The 17,264-nt window shown below is 39.0% G+C and overlaps 1 protein-coding gene across 2 annotated transcripts in view; it reads right to left on the bottom strand.

Annotated features, from left to right (window-relative positions):
• ddah1 (dimethylarginine dimethylaminohydrolase 1) overlaps positions 1-17,264 on the bottom strand; it is a 216,670-nt gene that overhangs the window by 39,777 nt on the left and 159,629 nt on the right. For both annotated transcript variants that reach the window (XM_062028210.1, XM_062028209.1), the window contains one exon: positions 15,605-15,724. In XM_062028210.1, coding sequence (XP_061884194.1) covers positions 15,605-15,724 — 120 coding nt within the window. The remainder of the gene's footprint in view (positions 1-15,604; positions 15,725-17,264) is intronic.

Below are 17,264 nucleotides of genomic sequence, written 5' to 3'. Positions count from 1 at the left end.
AATGATGAAATCTTAACATTATAACACATGCCAATACGGCCGGGTTAACTTATAAAGTGACATTTTAAATTTGCCGCTAAACTTCCGGTTCGAAACGCCTCTGAGGATGACGTATGCGCGTGACGTAGACCGGGGAACACGGGTATGCCTTCCACATTGAAGCCAATACGAAAAAGCTCTGTTTTCATTTCATAATTCCACAGTATTCTGGACATCTGTGTTCGTGAATCTGTTGCAATCATATTCATTGCATTATGGAGAAGGAAGCTGAGCAAGCAAAGAAGAAAGTTGTCGGTGCGAAATGGACGTATTTTTCGAACGTAGTCAGCAACAACAGTACATTGTTTACATTCCCGAAAGATGCAGTCAAGATGGAAGAACTCGGATAACAGAGACTCTAACCAGGAGGACTTTTGACTTCGATACACAGACGCCTGTAGAGAACTGGGACAACACAGACTCTTACCAGGATTACTTTGATTTGGATGACAAAGACGCAGACGTGCTACTGTGAGTATGCAGCTTTGGCTTCTAAACATTTGATCGCTTGACCGTATGTGCGCAACTTTTTTTTGCGTATGTACGTAACTTTTAAAAAATATATAAGCTTTATGAACCTTGGGTTAGGTGAACGGTCTTTTGGGCTGAGTGATTGTGTGTGTTCATCAGGTGTTTGAATTGTATTGGCGTGTTCTATGGAGCTAGGAGCTAGCATAGGAGCTAGGAGCTAGCATAACAAACATGCAGGTGTTTTTATGCAGGATTAATTTGTGTCATATTAAATATAAGCCTGGTTGTGTTGTGGCTAATAGAGTATATATATATGTCTTGTGTTTATTTACTGTTGTAGTCATTCCCAGCTGAATATCAGGTACCGTGAGTATGCAGCCTTGGCTGCTAAACATTTGATAGCTTGACCGTATGTGCGCGTCACGTACGTAACTTTTTAAAAATATATAAGCTTTATGAAACTTGGGTTAGGTGAACGGTCTTTTGGGCTGAGTGATTGTGTGTGTTGATCAGGTGTTTGAATTGTATTGGCGTGTTCTATGGAGCTAGGAGCTAGCAGAGGAGCTAGGAGCTAGCGTAACAAACACGCAGGTGTTTTTATGCAGGATTAATTTGTGGCATATTAAATATAAGCCTGGTTGTGTTGTGGCTAATAGAGTATATATATATGTCTTGTGTTTATTTACTGTTGTAGTCATTCCCAGCTGAATATCAGGTCACCCCCGGCTCTCACAGCATCTTCCCTATCTGAATAGCTTCAACTCCCCACTAGTCCTTCACTTGCACTTTACTCATCCACAAATCTTTCATCCTCGCTCAAATTAATGGGGAAATTGTCGCTTTCTCGGTCCGAATCTCTCTCACTTCATGCGGCCATCATTGTAAACAATAGGGAACTTTGCGTATATGTTCAACTGACTACGTCACGCTACTTCCGGTAGGGGCAAGCCTTTTTTTTATCAGATACCAAAAGTTGCAATCTTTATCGTCGTTGTTCTATACTAAATCCTTTCAGCAAAAATATGGCAATATCGCGAAATGATCAAGTATGACACATAGAATAGATCTGCTATCCCCGTTTAAATAAAAAAAATTCATTTCAGTAGGCCTTTAAATGCCTTCAGTCCTGAGACACTGTTTTTCATTCAGCACTAAGAATATGTTACTGGCTATCATCGAATCACATACAATGAACTCAACTGAAACAACTGGAAATATGTGATGCATTACATTGCATACATATTCAGGTTCGAAATAAACTGAAACGGAACTGAACTGAACTCTCAACTGTATATGAAATCAGACTTATCTTCACAGAGCGCACACAGATACACACATTGGCTGACTATCATTTATAAGGCTCTATTACGTTTAACGGCTCCCTACTTGTGTACTTTGTTAGAAACAGCTCTTACGCATTATGTTCTAACTATACTGTTCCTCCTACAGACTGAACTTGGAAAAAGAGCTTTTAGCATTGCTGCCCCTCTGGCATGGTATACATTACGAACTTAACTGAAACGCTCTGAACTACTTCCATTTGGAGCCTTCTGTTGTATCCTGAGGGACAGACAGCGTGAGACGTTTGCACAGTGCCTGTGTTTTTAAAAAGTTTAAATCTTTAATTGTTTTATTTAACCGATTTTCCACCGCATGAACTGTTCATGAACTTTCCCAATTAATGCCTCCCTACTTGCGTACTTTGTTCCACCAAAAACTACTCGGGTAGATTTAGTTCTTCAGGAACCTTTCAGAGTTCTTCCGAGCTTGGTGGGACTTTTCGAAGCTACCATGAACCTTTTCGGGGGCTGTGCTATCAAACGCTGATTAGTGGAACACCGCTGGGGGTGTTCCTAAAACTTCATTTTTAAACACATTTCTATTTATATTACAACAAACTTGACAACGAACTGTCTGCGGCCTGCTGCTGGCCCTTGTGGGCGGCGCGGTGGGCTTCCTGTCACTGTCCTGTTCCTGTCACTGTCCGGCTTGGCTGCGTGGGGGCGGTGGTCCCTGGTTCCCTGGGCAACACACCTACTGTTTGTGGGTTGGGCTCTCTGGGAGGCTGGGGCCGTACTCTGGCTCCCACATACACTGGGAGTCAAATGTATTGTACACACAAATTCACATATACTCACATACATACATACACACATACATAGGTACCTACGCTCCCACATACATATACAAATACAGTACATATTTACACACTCAAAGTTCGTACATCCACACGCACATTCATTATACAAACATACACATACACATACTGTACATATACATTCACTGTACAAACATACATATACACATACTGTACATATACATTCACTGTACAAACACACATACTGTACATATACATTCACTGTACAAACACACACATACACATACTATACTGTACATATACATTCACGGTACAAACACACATATACACATACTGTACATATACATTCACTGTACAAACACAGATATACACATACTGTACATAAACATTCACGGTACAAACACACATATACACATACTGTACATACACATTCACTGTAAAAACACAGATACACACATACTGTACATATACATTCACGGTACAAACACACATTTACACATACTGTACATATACATTCACTGTACAAACACAGATATACACATACTGTACATATACAATTACATATGCACACATACACTCATGCACATAATCACGTTTCATCAAACATATATTAATGTTGTTGCCCTAGGGTAAACTGGGTATAACACATGGCACTCTGACAAAGCTTAACCTATTGTTACTATAACAATCTACAAGGTTAATGTAGGTTGCTTCTCTTTATTCCCCCCCATTTTTCTGCATTCTTTCGTATCTCAAGTTATCATTACGTATATGTATTGTTGCATTTGAACAACTGTATTGTTGATAATAAAGGTAAAGTATTGGTATTGTTCATTATCAATAGCGCTATTTCTATTGGTATTTGTATTGCTCCATTTTTAGTGTAATAATGCTCATTGTCATTTCTGTATTATTTTTTATTTTCGCTAACTGCTTATTTGCTATTACTATTACCATCATATTTGTACATGTCGTATTTGCTGATGTTGCTCTATTGTTATTGTTGTTGTTGTTGTGTTTGCTGTTGTTGTTTTTGTCTCTCTGTCTAATCCCCCTCTTGTCCCCACAATTCCCCCCTCTGTCTTCCTTTGTTTCTCTTTTTATCCCCTCCTGCTCCGGCCCGGCTGCACCAAATGATAATATAAATACATTTAATAAAGTAAAATACAAATAAGGCAACAAGAGTAAATCTGAACAGCCGATATGGGCATCTACATCAACTATATGATTTGCCTAAGAAGCTGGACAGGACAAAAAAACCAAAAAAACTTGACAACGAAGAGAAAGAAGAACGAAATAAACTTGTGCTGAAGAACGTTGATCAGTGGAACTATCTTGCAGTATTTTTACTCAGCCGTAGTCTTTAAACTTTATCCGTGCAGTTTAGGAGAGGCTTTCATTCATCCCACAAAGGGAACAATTACATTGTTGCAGTGCAGGTTTTTACATACAGGAACAGAAGTAAAGCGTAGTAAAAAAACAAATAAATTGTAATAAATACTACATATTGCTCACTAATATGTATACATAGAAGATAAAATACAACAAAAAAACATTAACATCGGTATTGCACACCATGAAAAAAACTCATCGCAGTAATCACATAAGTGTATTGTAAAGTCTTATGGCTGCGATAAGGCTCCTTCTTGCACTGTGGATGTAACTGTCTAATACTGAAGGAGCTACTCAAGGGGTGAGACAGATTGGACATTATGGATGTCAACTTGGTCAGCATTCTTCTGTCAGCCACCTCCTCAATGCTGTCTAGTGGGCAGCCTAGGACGCAGTCAGCTCTCTTAATCAGTTTATTAAGTCTGTTCTTGTCTGACCTTGCTGCCCTCACCCCAGCAAACGGCGGCACAGAACCCCGCAGAAGCCCCCACAGTGTCGTAAAAGGTGACCTGCACACCCCGAAGGACCTCAGTGTCCTCAAGAAGTGTAGGCGACTTTGACCCTTCTTGTACATAGCGTTTAAATTGTGAGTTTAATGTTGTTTATTATTTTTTACAAGCTTCATTTCGATAGAACAAGAAGTGCACGGACTATTTTAAACGTGTTAACGGAGACGTATAAAGCCAGGTTCGAAGCATGGACCTCAGCTGCTTATTACTCTTGACTTTGTTGGTTAAATGTGAAATTAAGGAGGCAGTACAAAAGCGGAATGAAGGTAAATGACATAGAATATAAATTAATTACTTTATTACATAAAATATAAAAGTAGTCAGTGACACTCCATTTGTGTAGTTATTAGCCTCAACCCAAGTGAATGCTAATGCTAACATGCTAACGCTAAAGACGATGTGTTTGTGTTGTCGGCGTGAGATAAACACTGACACTTACACTACCGTTCAAAAGTTTGGGGTCACATTGAAATGTCCTTATTTTTGAAGGAAAAGCACTGTACTTTTCAATGAAGATAACTTTAAACTAGTCTTAACTTTAAAGAAATACACTCTATACATTGCTAATGTGGTAAATGACTATTCTAGCTGCAAATGTCTGGTTTTTGGTGCAATATCTACATAGGTGTATAGAGGCCCATTTCCAGCAACTATCACTCCAGTGTTCTAATGGTACAATGTGTTTGCTCATTGGCTCAGAAGGCTAATTGATGATTAGAAAACCCTCGTGCAATCATGTTCACACATCTGAAAACAGTTTAGCTTGTTACAGAAGCTACAAAACTGACCTTCCTTTGAGCAGATTGAGTTTCTGGAGCATCACATTTGTGGGGTCAATTAAACGCTCAAAATGGCCAGAAAAAGAGAACTTTCATCTGAAACTCGACAGTCTATTCTTGTTCTTAGAAATTAAGGCTATTCCACAAAATTGTTTGGGTGACCCCAAACTTTTGAACGGTAGTATGTATATATATATATATATATATATATATATATATATATATATATATATATATATATATATATATATATATATAAATATATATATATATATATATATATATAAATATATATATATAAATATATATATATATATATATATATATATATATATATATATATATATATATATATATATATATATATATATATATAAATATATATATATATATATATATATATATATATATATATATATATATATATATATATATATATATAGGGACTAGCGGTAGAAACTGTATGGATGGATATAGTTTGTTTACATTTCTGTGTTGTTGCTACCTGTATTTGGAACTTCTGTTGCTGTAGCGGCATGAAGTTGTTTACATGTGTTTTGGGTGTATGTGCGTACGGGTTCCTGCTGGTGTTCAGTAAAATTGGATAAAGGTCACTTGAAAAGTAAATAAAACAGGGCAGTTTAAAAAAATAAATTGTATGTTACACTGGATTATTGGATACATTGGTTATTTGTTTGTTATTATGAACTAATTATTAGGACCTTTATTCCAGCCTTGGATTGAACATTCTTTTATAAGACTATGAAGCAACCTTCCTACTATTTTGGTGTTTGTTATATATAAGTAATGATTATTTTGCTTTAAAAACAGACACATTTAGGAGCCACTGTTGTCCTACTTCTGCTGCTGACTCAGGGAATCTCCAGTCACGTAACAGACGGGGAAGCCTTGTGCCATATCCCATATTTAGTTCTTAACCTCGCCAATCAGTTTGGCTTCTTTTAATCGATTTTATATCAATGTCCATGAGGTCATGTTAGTTTGTCTCTGAGGCTGAACTCAATTTGAGCCTAACCTTTACTTCACTGCGAGTGAGTAATACACAGTATAAACATCCTTGAGGGAAGCCCTGAGTGGTGACCTCATGACTGAGACAGGGAAGGGGTGCCTCGTGGTGAGCTAAAATGAGTGGGTGCTGCGGCCTCGTACAGTATTTAGGGGCAATGACTTCATAGGAGAGGCTTGGTGGTGAAAGGGACTGACGGATGATGAAATCCATCTGGTCAACATGCATTCTCTTCTTCAGGAGAGCAAAACACTCAAAAGTCCACAAACATTTACATGTGTCCAGAGACTTTCTGTGTTATGCAAAACCTTAAACTCACTGCAAACAAGACACAACAGTGTGTATATACTGTATATATATATATATATATATATATATATATATATATATATATATATATATATATATATATATATATATATATATATATATATATATATATATATATATATATTCGGGGAAATATGCAAAACTAGGGCTGTCAAAGTTAACGCTTAAACAGATGCGATTAATCACACAAAAATGATCATATTAATCATGCATAACATCAGATTAATCCTGCAATTTATTTTGACCGTACAGGCATGTCATTTGCGTATATTTCAGTGACGAATTACTTACGATTGAAGCACAACACCTAAAAAGAAAATGCCATCGACCGTAAAACCAAAACACGTTTTCAAGGCATCTGGTGGCAAGAAGGCGGCTAGTACGTTAACTACAAGCAATGGACGACAAACAACACTGCCGGAACACATCAGTGAAAAACAAAGTACTACAGATAAATTGGGCAGTGATTAATCGTTTAATCAGGATTAATCCAAATTCAAACATGTGATTAATCTGAATTAGGAATAGGTGATATGGCTTAAACTCTATATCAGGGGTCGGCAACCTTTACCACTCAAAGAGCCATTTTGACCAGATTCACAAATTAAAGAAAACAATGGGAGCCACAAAACTCTTTTGAAATTTAAAATTAAATAACACTGCATACAAAGTTTTTTTTTGCTTTGTGCTATGTATAAACCAGGGGTCTCAGACACGCGGCCCGCACCTTAATATGAAAATTTAATGTCAGTGCAGTCCGCGAGTTTTAGATGGATGGCGCTTGACAGCGTCATACTTGCCAACCCTCCCGATTTTTCCGGGAGACTCCCGAATTTCAGGGCAACTTTTCTCTCGAACGTCTGCTGATTTTCACCCAAACAACAATAATAAGGGCGTGCCGTGATGACACATCATTTAACGCCCTCTACAACCTGTACTAACAGCGTGCCGGCCCAGCCACACATTGTATGAGGCATCTGTTTGCTCACGTAAGTGACAGCAAGGCATACTTGGTCAACAGCCATACAGGTCACACTGATGGTAGCCTTATAAAACAACTTTAACACTGTTACTAATATGCGCCACACTGTGAACCCACACCAAACAAGAATGACAAACACATTTCGGGAGAACATCCGCACCGTAACACAACATAAACACAACAGAACAAATACCCAGAATCACATGCAGCCCTAACTCTTCCGGGCTACATTATACACCCCCGCTACCACCAAACCCCGCCCACCTCAACCGACGCACGGAGGGGGGGTGAGCAGGGTTAATAAAGTCATTAGTGCCAAAATGATAAAAGCAAAAATACTATTGGCTATGAGTTTTTATTTTTTAAACAATAAAGAAATCATCAAATAATCAAAAAAGATTTGTAATTATAAAAAATATCGATCTAAATACTGTAGTATTGACTATTTGCTGATACTACACTTGTCATTGACCCCGTTTAGCGGTTTGCTATACTCTTCATGTATCTTTCTATGATGTGTAGTGTAGCACGTTTACTATTCCTTGTCCTTTAGTCTTCCAGTGATAATGTTACCTGAAAGAAACAGTCTATTTGCTGCCATGAAGGCGAGATTCAGGAGGAGGCTACAGTACATTGTGTTGAGGACGCCATTGTTCGCTTATCGCTGTCGCATTTGTGGGACACAGCTAGAATGTGTCATTACCATGCATTATCATGATATGATGATAGCATTAAAAGCTCAATTGTCTGACACGTTTATATCCTTTATATCAAATATTCTCTATATCCTGCAACTCTAATCTGATTTTTTTTATTTCCTTTTGACAGCACTGGTTCTCAGGTGGATACACTGTCATTAGCAGTATAACACACATTTAGAAGTCTGAACAGTGAGTTCCAGAATGTGTATCAGACAATAAGAATTAACAAGCCTTCAATTTGAACAATTTTTTCCTCACAACGTCATGACCATACGAAATGCTTCCAAATCTAAAAACAACCATTAAAACAGTGGTTATACAATGATGTTGATCGCAAAAGGGATTACAGGATCATTAAAAGACCCGTAAAACAGAAGCTGGCTCTTGGATGACGCAAGGCGTAATTAGAGAGGCAGTTGTTTGTCATTAAGTCTCGCTAACAGCCCCTCCTCATTATTGTGGCTAAATACTTGGGTGATCAAACAGGTTGGAATCTTTAATGAGTTGGTGAGGGGAAATACAATTAAACAGCATGTGCATTCCTGCATCCAATTTTTCAGTTCTTGTTAATGATTCAACAATTTAAAGTTGCATAATCTAACTTCTCACAGACTTTTAAAAAAAAAATGGTCTGGTTTATGTGACAACTTTATATAATGAGGGCTGTTGTTTATTCACACCAATTTAAAGGTGAACGGCACTTTTTTTGGAATTTGCATATGACTGACTAATCATCCACAACCCTTATTTGAGACAAGAATAGTAAAAACAATGCTAGTAAAAGGCGGCTAACAATACAGGTAATGGGGATATGATTTATCCAAACGTGCAATATGTGTAATGCCTGAAATTATGTATCTTTGTGAGTTTAACTAGAATAATTTGCTTTTGTAAGGTTTTCAAACACAAAAATTAGTTTTTTACTCAATATGACAGTAATGATCTTAGAATCCTAAAATAATAATGCGAAAAAAGCAATACCATTTTTTTAAAAGAATAACTCCTAAACCACACATGCAATGTCTAAAAATACCCGTATTTAGTATCTTTGTAAGTTTTACTAGAAACATGTGCATTTGTAAGGATTCCAAACATAAAACTTTGTTTTTAATCAATTTTGACAGTAATGTTCTTAGAATCCCGAGATAATGCGAAAAAAGCTATAAAAAATGTATTGAAACATAACTCCTACACCAAACATGCATAATGTCTAAGAAAGCCTGAAATAATGCATCTTTGTGAAAAACGCCTCTAAAATCCATCTCGAAACCTCTAACACCGTTTACATACATTTTGTAAATACGTACGCTAATTAAGTAACAGGCACATTCATGATAACATGTAATAATTAAAGTGTTTTGGTCATTTTAAGCGTTACTTTAAAGGCCTACTGAAATGATTTTTTTTGTATTTAAACAGGGATAGCAGATCCATTCTATGTGTCATACTTGATCATTTCGCGATATTGCCATATTTTTGCTGAAAGGATTTACATTGACGATAAAGTTCGCAACTTTTGGTCGCTGATAAAAAAAGCCTTGCCTGTACCGGAAGTAGCGTGACGTCGCAGGTTGAAGGGCTCCTCACATTTCCCCATTGTTTACACCAGCAGCGAGAGCGATTCGGACCGAGAAAGCGACGATTACCCCATTAATTTGAGCGAGGATGAAAGATTTGTGGATGAGGAACATAAGAGTGAAGGACTAGAGTGCAGTGCAGGACGTATCTTTTTTTGCTCTGACCGTAACTTAGGTACAAGGGTTCATTGGATTACACACTTTCTCCTTTTTCTATTGTGGAACACGGATTTGTATTTTAAACCACCTCGGATACTATATCCTCTTGAAAATGAGAGTCTAGAACGCGAAATGGACATTCACAGTTACTTTTATCTCCACGACAATACATCGGTGAAGCACTTTAGCTACGGAGATAATGTGATAGCATTGTGCTTAAATGCAGATAGAAACAAAAGAAATACTCCCCTGACTGGAAGGATAGACAGAAGATCAACAATACTACTATCAGGAGACACCGAACCAAACACTGGACCTGTAACTACACGGTTAATGCTGGGCCGCCTGTCGAAGCCTAGCAATGCTGTTGCTAACGACGCCATTGAAGCTAACTTAGCTACGGGACCTCGTCAGAGCTATGATAAAAACATTAGCGCTCCACCTACGCCAGCCCTCATCTGCTCATCAATACCCGTGCTCACCTGCGTTACAGCGATCGACGGCGCGACGAAGGACTTCACCCGATCATCGATGCGGTCGGCGGCTAGCGTCGGATAGCGCGTCTGCTATCCAACTCCAAAGTCCTCCTGGTTGTGTTGCTGCAGCCAGCCGCTAATACACCGATCCCACCTACAGCTTTCTTCTTTGCAGTCTCCATTGTTCATTAAACAAATTGCAAAAGATTCACCAACACAGATGTCCAGAATACTGTGGAATTCTGCAATGAAAACAGAGCTGTTTGTATTGTGATACAATGTGTCCGAATACTTCCGTTTCAACCATTGACGTCACACGCAAACGTCATCATACATAGACATTTTCAACCGGAAGTTTAGCGGGAAATTTAAAATTGCACTTTATAAGTTAACCCGGCCGTATTGGCATGTGTTGCAATGTTAAGATTCCATCATTGATATATAAACTATCAGACTGCGTGGTCGGTAGTAGTGGGTTTCAGTAGGCCTTTAACTTCTTTCCTGAGTGCACTGATTTCCATAGACCTTTTGTTTCTATGCGCTCTGTGAAATCAATGTCTAAAACCCAACAAAGAAAACCCTCTCTGTGTTTGCTACATCTAATGGTAGACTTTGTGAGCGCTTTGGACCATTATCATGTAGCACTATTGACAAATATTTGAAATTAGAATATAAAATAGTGACTTACAATGTTCGCTCTCACTGGGATGCCGACTGATCGGATGGTTTTATCTTTCAGCACTGCTGCTGTCCTTGAGCTGGTAAAATTCAGAATATTTCTCAATCCTCAGATTTCAAAAAAAGCTTCCAATCGGTGCTGTCGGGTTTATGCTGTGTTCCATTTGTTGAGAGCCAAGTTGACAGCCATTTAGTATCAATTTGATAGTATCTGAATTTTCAAAACCAACTCCTCAACTTGGTGCCACAACCTTTTACTATACAGGCGAGATGTATGATTTATAACCTATAATTAAACGTCCACTAACTTAAAGGCAGCGGCTCAAGCTCCTTCTTCCTCTTTATTTTATTGTGGGTCGCAACCAACATATTTAGTTGCTCAAGCTAGCTATTAGCTATCCATCCATCCATTTTCTACCGCTTGTCCCTTTTGGGGTCGCGGGGGGTGCTGGAGATTATCTCAGCTGCTAGTAGCTGGCTATTTGCAGGTGGTCAAAGGAGCAGTGTGAGCAAGGCCATGTGTCACAACGCCAGAAAAGTAGCTTATCTTTGTGAACTCTTACAACAACAATGTCATTATAGCTTGGTGAATATGCAGGTCACGGAATGTAAATCAAGCGTTGTTTGCGGGGTTTTTAGGGCACCTTACAGGCGTATGAGATGAATCCCTCTTACTATCAGTTTTTCACTATGAAGAACACACATAAAAGTGAAAGTGTGTTCTTGTCTTACATATAGATTGTGGATGATATGCAAAATTTCCCTCAAAAAGGGCATGTTCCCTTTGGGTCCCCTAATCCAGTGTTTTTCAACCACTGTGCCGCGGTGAGATACAGTCTGGTGTGCCGTGGGAGATTATCTAATTTCACCTATTTGGGTTAAAAATATTTTTTGCAAACCAGTAATTATAGTCTGCAAAATATGTGTTGTTGTTGAGTGTCGGTGCCGTCTAGAGCTCGGCAGAGTAACCGTGTAATACTCTTCCATATCAGTAGGTGGCAGCCGGTAGCTAATTGCTTTGTAGATGTCGGAAACAGTGGAAGGCAGCGTGCAGGTAAAAAGGTGTCTAATGCTTAAACCAAAAATAAACAAAAGTTGAGTGCCCCTAAGAAAAGTCATTGAAGCTTAGGGAAGACTATGCAGAACGAAACTAAAACTGAGCTGGCTACAAAGTAAACAAAAACAGAATGCTGGACGACAGCAAAGACTTACTGAGGAGCAAAGACGGCGTCCACAATGTACATCTGAACATGACATGACAATCAACAATGTCCCCACAAAGAAGGATAAAAACAACTGAAATATTATTGATTGCTAAAACAAAGTAGATGCGGGAAATATCGCTCAAAGGAAGACATGAAACTGCAACAGGAACACCAAAATAGGAGTGCAAGACAACAACTAAAAGACTACACACAAAAAAACTCAAATTAAGTCACGGCGTGATGTGACAGGTCGTGGCAGTACACCTACTTTGAGACAAGAGCTATATTGATGCATGCTTGGTTATGGTTTAAAGTCATATCCAACAATTGCGACAACAACTTTTTACTGTCAACTGAGCTTCGTTTTTTAATGATTTCTGCTGGTGGTGTGCCTCTGGATTTTTTCAACACAAAAAATGTGCCTTGGCTCAAAAAAGTTTGAAAAACACTGCCCTAATCAGTAGAGGGTGATCTCACACAAGGACACAACTGTGGTATAAGATTGATCAGAATAACGGTGCAAACATGTACTTGCAGGTGTCCAAGTAGGAATAACACCAGCAAGGGTACAGCACCATTAGTATTATTATGCAAACAAAACAAAATAAATGTGCTTCACGTGGGCTTTGAAAGTACAAAAAGCGCCTTTACACTGTCACCTCAAGTCACACAATGGTTAATAGAATTTGTTGCCATGAAAGGATGGTAACAGGATATTCATACACTGATGTCGCAGCACTTGGGTTCAGTATCATGCTCCAGCAGGATAATTCTACAGTACACTTCACTATTTTCCACTAAACTTTGTAGTACCAGGAGCCTATGAACAGATGAACAAACAAGCTCCAATACCTCAATCCATGCTTATTCTGTTCAAAATCATGTGGAGCTGGATTCTATCATAGCTGACTAATACAGTTAGTAGTTTTAGTAGTGTTCATCAAGGTTCTAATTTAGGCCCCCCAAGTTCAGTCCAAAAACCTTGTGAGAGACTCACATTTTGCAGCAGATTCTTAAAACCACAACAGTGCTGTCATAGAGATGATCTTTGACTAGCTTTTTTGCAGAAGGTCCTTAAAAACAACAGACTAAACAAATAGACCGACATCAAATGGTCCTTAGCTTTCTGGAAATGTGGCCCCCAAAACAATTTAGCTGAATATACCTGCACAACGTTATCAAATACAACACTCTCAATTAAGTTTAGCCTAAAGGAGGTCTGTGTTATACTCTTGTTATAAATCAGGGGTGTCAAACTCAAATACAGAGTGGGCCAAAATTTAAAACTGAACAAAGCCGCGGGCCAAAGTTGAACAAAGTAACCTTTTAATAGGGACCCAAACAAGTTCTGCATTGAATATTGAACAAGCAAGGTTTATATCAGTGGTCCCCAACCACCGGGCCACGGCCCGGTACCGGTCCGCGGACCGATTGGTCCTGGGCCGCGCAAGAAATTTAAAAAAAAACAACAACAATTTTTTTTTTTTTAATAAAATCAACATAAAAAACACAATATATACATTATATATCAATATAGATCAATACAGTCTGCAGGGATACAGTCCGTAAGCACACATGATTGTATTTCTTTATGAAAAAAAAAAATGAAAAAAATTCCCCCCCCCCCGGTCCGTGGGACAAATTTTTCAAGCGTTGACCGGTCCCCAGCTACAAAAAGGTTGGGGACCACTGGTTTATATAACTTTATAGTGACATGCAAAATCGAGTTTCAAATAATAATAATAATAATTAAAAAATATCAATGGCATATTATATACAGTTTAAATAAAAATTGAATGCCTTTTTCTATTTGCAGCCTTCTGAGGTAAATATCAACATTAACTTTTTCCACAGGCTAATAAATTTGAAAATAAAGTAACAATGAATAAACCAACCATTCAGGACTTTAAACTGCTCAGTTTGCAACACACTGATATAATCTGATGTGCCCAAGCCAGATACCTGCCATCTTTTCTTGGATGCTAGTTCATTAATGTCGGGGCTCAGGCTTTGAGCTGAGGCAACCTTCATTATCCAATCAAGGTATTCATCAGTCATTATATCTCGTAGTCCACCCAGACCACAGTCTTGGGGACGTGCCTTAAAGGCACTGCCTTTAACGTTCTCTACGAGCTGCCGTCACGTCCGCTTTTCATCCATTCTAACAACGTGCCGGCCCAGTCACAAAATACTGTATGTGCGGCTTCTGTACGCACACACACGTGAATGCAATGCATACTTGATCAACAGCGATACACGATACACTGAGGGTGGCTGTATAAATACCTTTAACACTGTTACAAATATACGCCACACTGTGAACCCACACCAAACAAGAATTACAAACACATTCCGGGAGAACATCCGCACCATAACACAACATAAACACAACAGAACAAATACCCAGAACACCTTACAGCCCTAACTCTTCCGGGCTGCAATATACACGCGGGCCAGAGTTTGACACCCATGTTATAAATGGTCACTATAGAATTTGAAAAAACAACCTTTTGAAAGGTTCAACTTTTGTACGTTTGGGGATGAGTCGCAAACATGGATCCAACATCAGCAGTTTTGGGTGTAATGCGTTCATTGCAATCATAGCGATTTATGACTGCAATACATATTTATACATATAATACCTTTAATGTGTATTACATTGCCTGATATCTACTCAGTCACACCAGAGCTACATTAATTCAGCTCTGCGAATGACTCCCAATGGCCACATGCTTAGACTCAGCCAAGATTTCGCCTCCTTTTCCCTGCAATATGTCACCTGTCTGAGAAACAAATAGGCCAAAATGTCATCTGTCAGGGTGAAAAACTGCTGTTCCCTTCCTACTTATCAAGTCAGATATTCATTTTTTCTGTGAGGAGTTTAGGCTGCATAATGCCTATAAATGAGCCGTTATGGGAATTATTAATGCAGGATTACGGTGACAGGTGAATGAAGACCATAGAGCTGGGGGAAAAAAATCACATTGAATTATTTCAACGGTGTTCAGCCAAAAGGGTATCAAGGAATACAAAATAGTAGCAAACATCTGCTGTGCCATTATAAGAAAAACGCAGTGTGATGATGATTCAACTGTTCCCATGACGACAGTGGGCAAAATCATCACCGTGGGATGACGCTATTTCCATAAACACATTACGCACATATACACAAATTCCATACTTTGAGGGCTTTCTGAGCGGGTTCACTGGAGCCGATGATGATGAGACCTGGCCCCCCCATGCTGCAGAAGCTCTTCAGGTGCAGGCCTTCCATCACGGGTACAGTAGACACAGCATAGTCCTGTAAGACAACCATAAAGGAACAATTTGGATTAATAATTGGCCCTAGTGTGTGAATGTGAGTGTGTATGTTGTCTGTCTATCTGTGTTGGCCCTGCGATGAGGTGGCGACTTGTCCAGGGTGTACCCCGCCTTCCGCTCGAATGCAGCTGAGATAGGCTCCAGCACCCCCCGCGACCCCAAAGGGACAAGCGGTAGAAAATGGATGGATGGATAACTTTTCTCTTGGCATACTGTCTCATCTCAAATAGAAATCTAGATAAACTGACTCAAACATGAGATTTAATGTAAAGTCTGCCATGAACTGAATGGAATTCCAACAGTAGAACTATAGAAAGACCTATTTACCGTATCACCAACAATGCTTTATAATCCTGTGTGCTACAGCGTATTTAAAAACAGGATATATCCCTGAGAAGTATAAATAATCACACAACTTAAGAGGCTAGAGTTATTTGTGGAATATCAATCGTAAAAGTCTGAAATGGCCTATTTTCTTTGTAAGCGGCATCAACATGATCATCACTGCACCTGAAAGAGCTCTGAACAAAGGCACACGTCTTTGCAATGAAACACTCCAAGAATAACAAGTCCAAGTGCAACATTCTCATGTAATGCTGTAATATAAAAGTTCAACCTAATGTGATTTGATGAATTTGTTATCAATATTTTGAGTGTTCCTAGTGACCTTAACCTAAAAAAGTACAGGATTTCAACAAAAATTGGAAAACAAATACTGTATTAATGTTTTACTCGTTTTTTACTGCACAGACTTAAAAGTAGACACTATGTGGCAGTGAACGCACATATTCAGAGCTCAATGTCCTATTAAAAAGTTACATTTAAAGTGCCACTGATAGTCACACACACACTAGGTGTGGTGAAATTACCCTCTGCATTTGACCCATCCCCTTGTTCCACCCCCTGGGAGGTGAGGGAAGCAGTGAGCAGCAGTGGTGGCCGCGCTCGGGAATCATTTTGGTGATTTAACCCCCAATTCCAACCCTTGATGCTGAGTGCCAAGCAGGGACGTTATGGGTCCCATTTTTATAGTCTTTGGTATGACTATTACTGTAAATACGCACATATGGGGGGCGGGAGGGGTCGTTGGGGTTGGGGTGCAGGAGCCTATTCCAGCTGCACCCGGGCAGAAGGCGGTGTACACCCTGGACAAGTCGCCACCTCATGGCAGGGCAAACACAGATAGACAGACAACATTCACACTCACATTCACACGCTAGGTCCAATTTACAGTTTTGATTAATTATAAATGATAATAGCAATAGATATAATTACAGAAAGAAACACCACAAAAGGCTTGCTTGCTGTCTCTGCTCTGCCATCCAAGTTCCATACACTCTCCATTTGGCCATCATAAACTTTTATTTACGTGACAACGCATGTTTTTGTGAACTGTTGAAAGCGATACATAACGGTCATTTGTGTTGGTAAATGGGAGACAATGACAGATTATCATCAGGCGACAGCATCTCGAATATGTAGATCAGGGGTGTCAAACTCATTTTAGATCGGGGGCCACA

This window comes from Entelurus aequoreus, linkage group LG19 (assembly GCF_033978785.1).
Source record: "Entelurus aequoreus isolate RoL-2023_Sb linkage group LG19, RoL_Eaeq_v1.1, whole genome shotgun sequence".
NCBI lineage: Eukaryota > Metazoa > Chordata > Actinopteri > Syngnathiformes > Syngnathidae > Entelurus > Entelurus aequoreus.
This window is presented reverse-complemented; position numbering and strand designations above follow the sequence as displayed.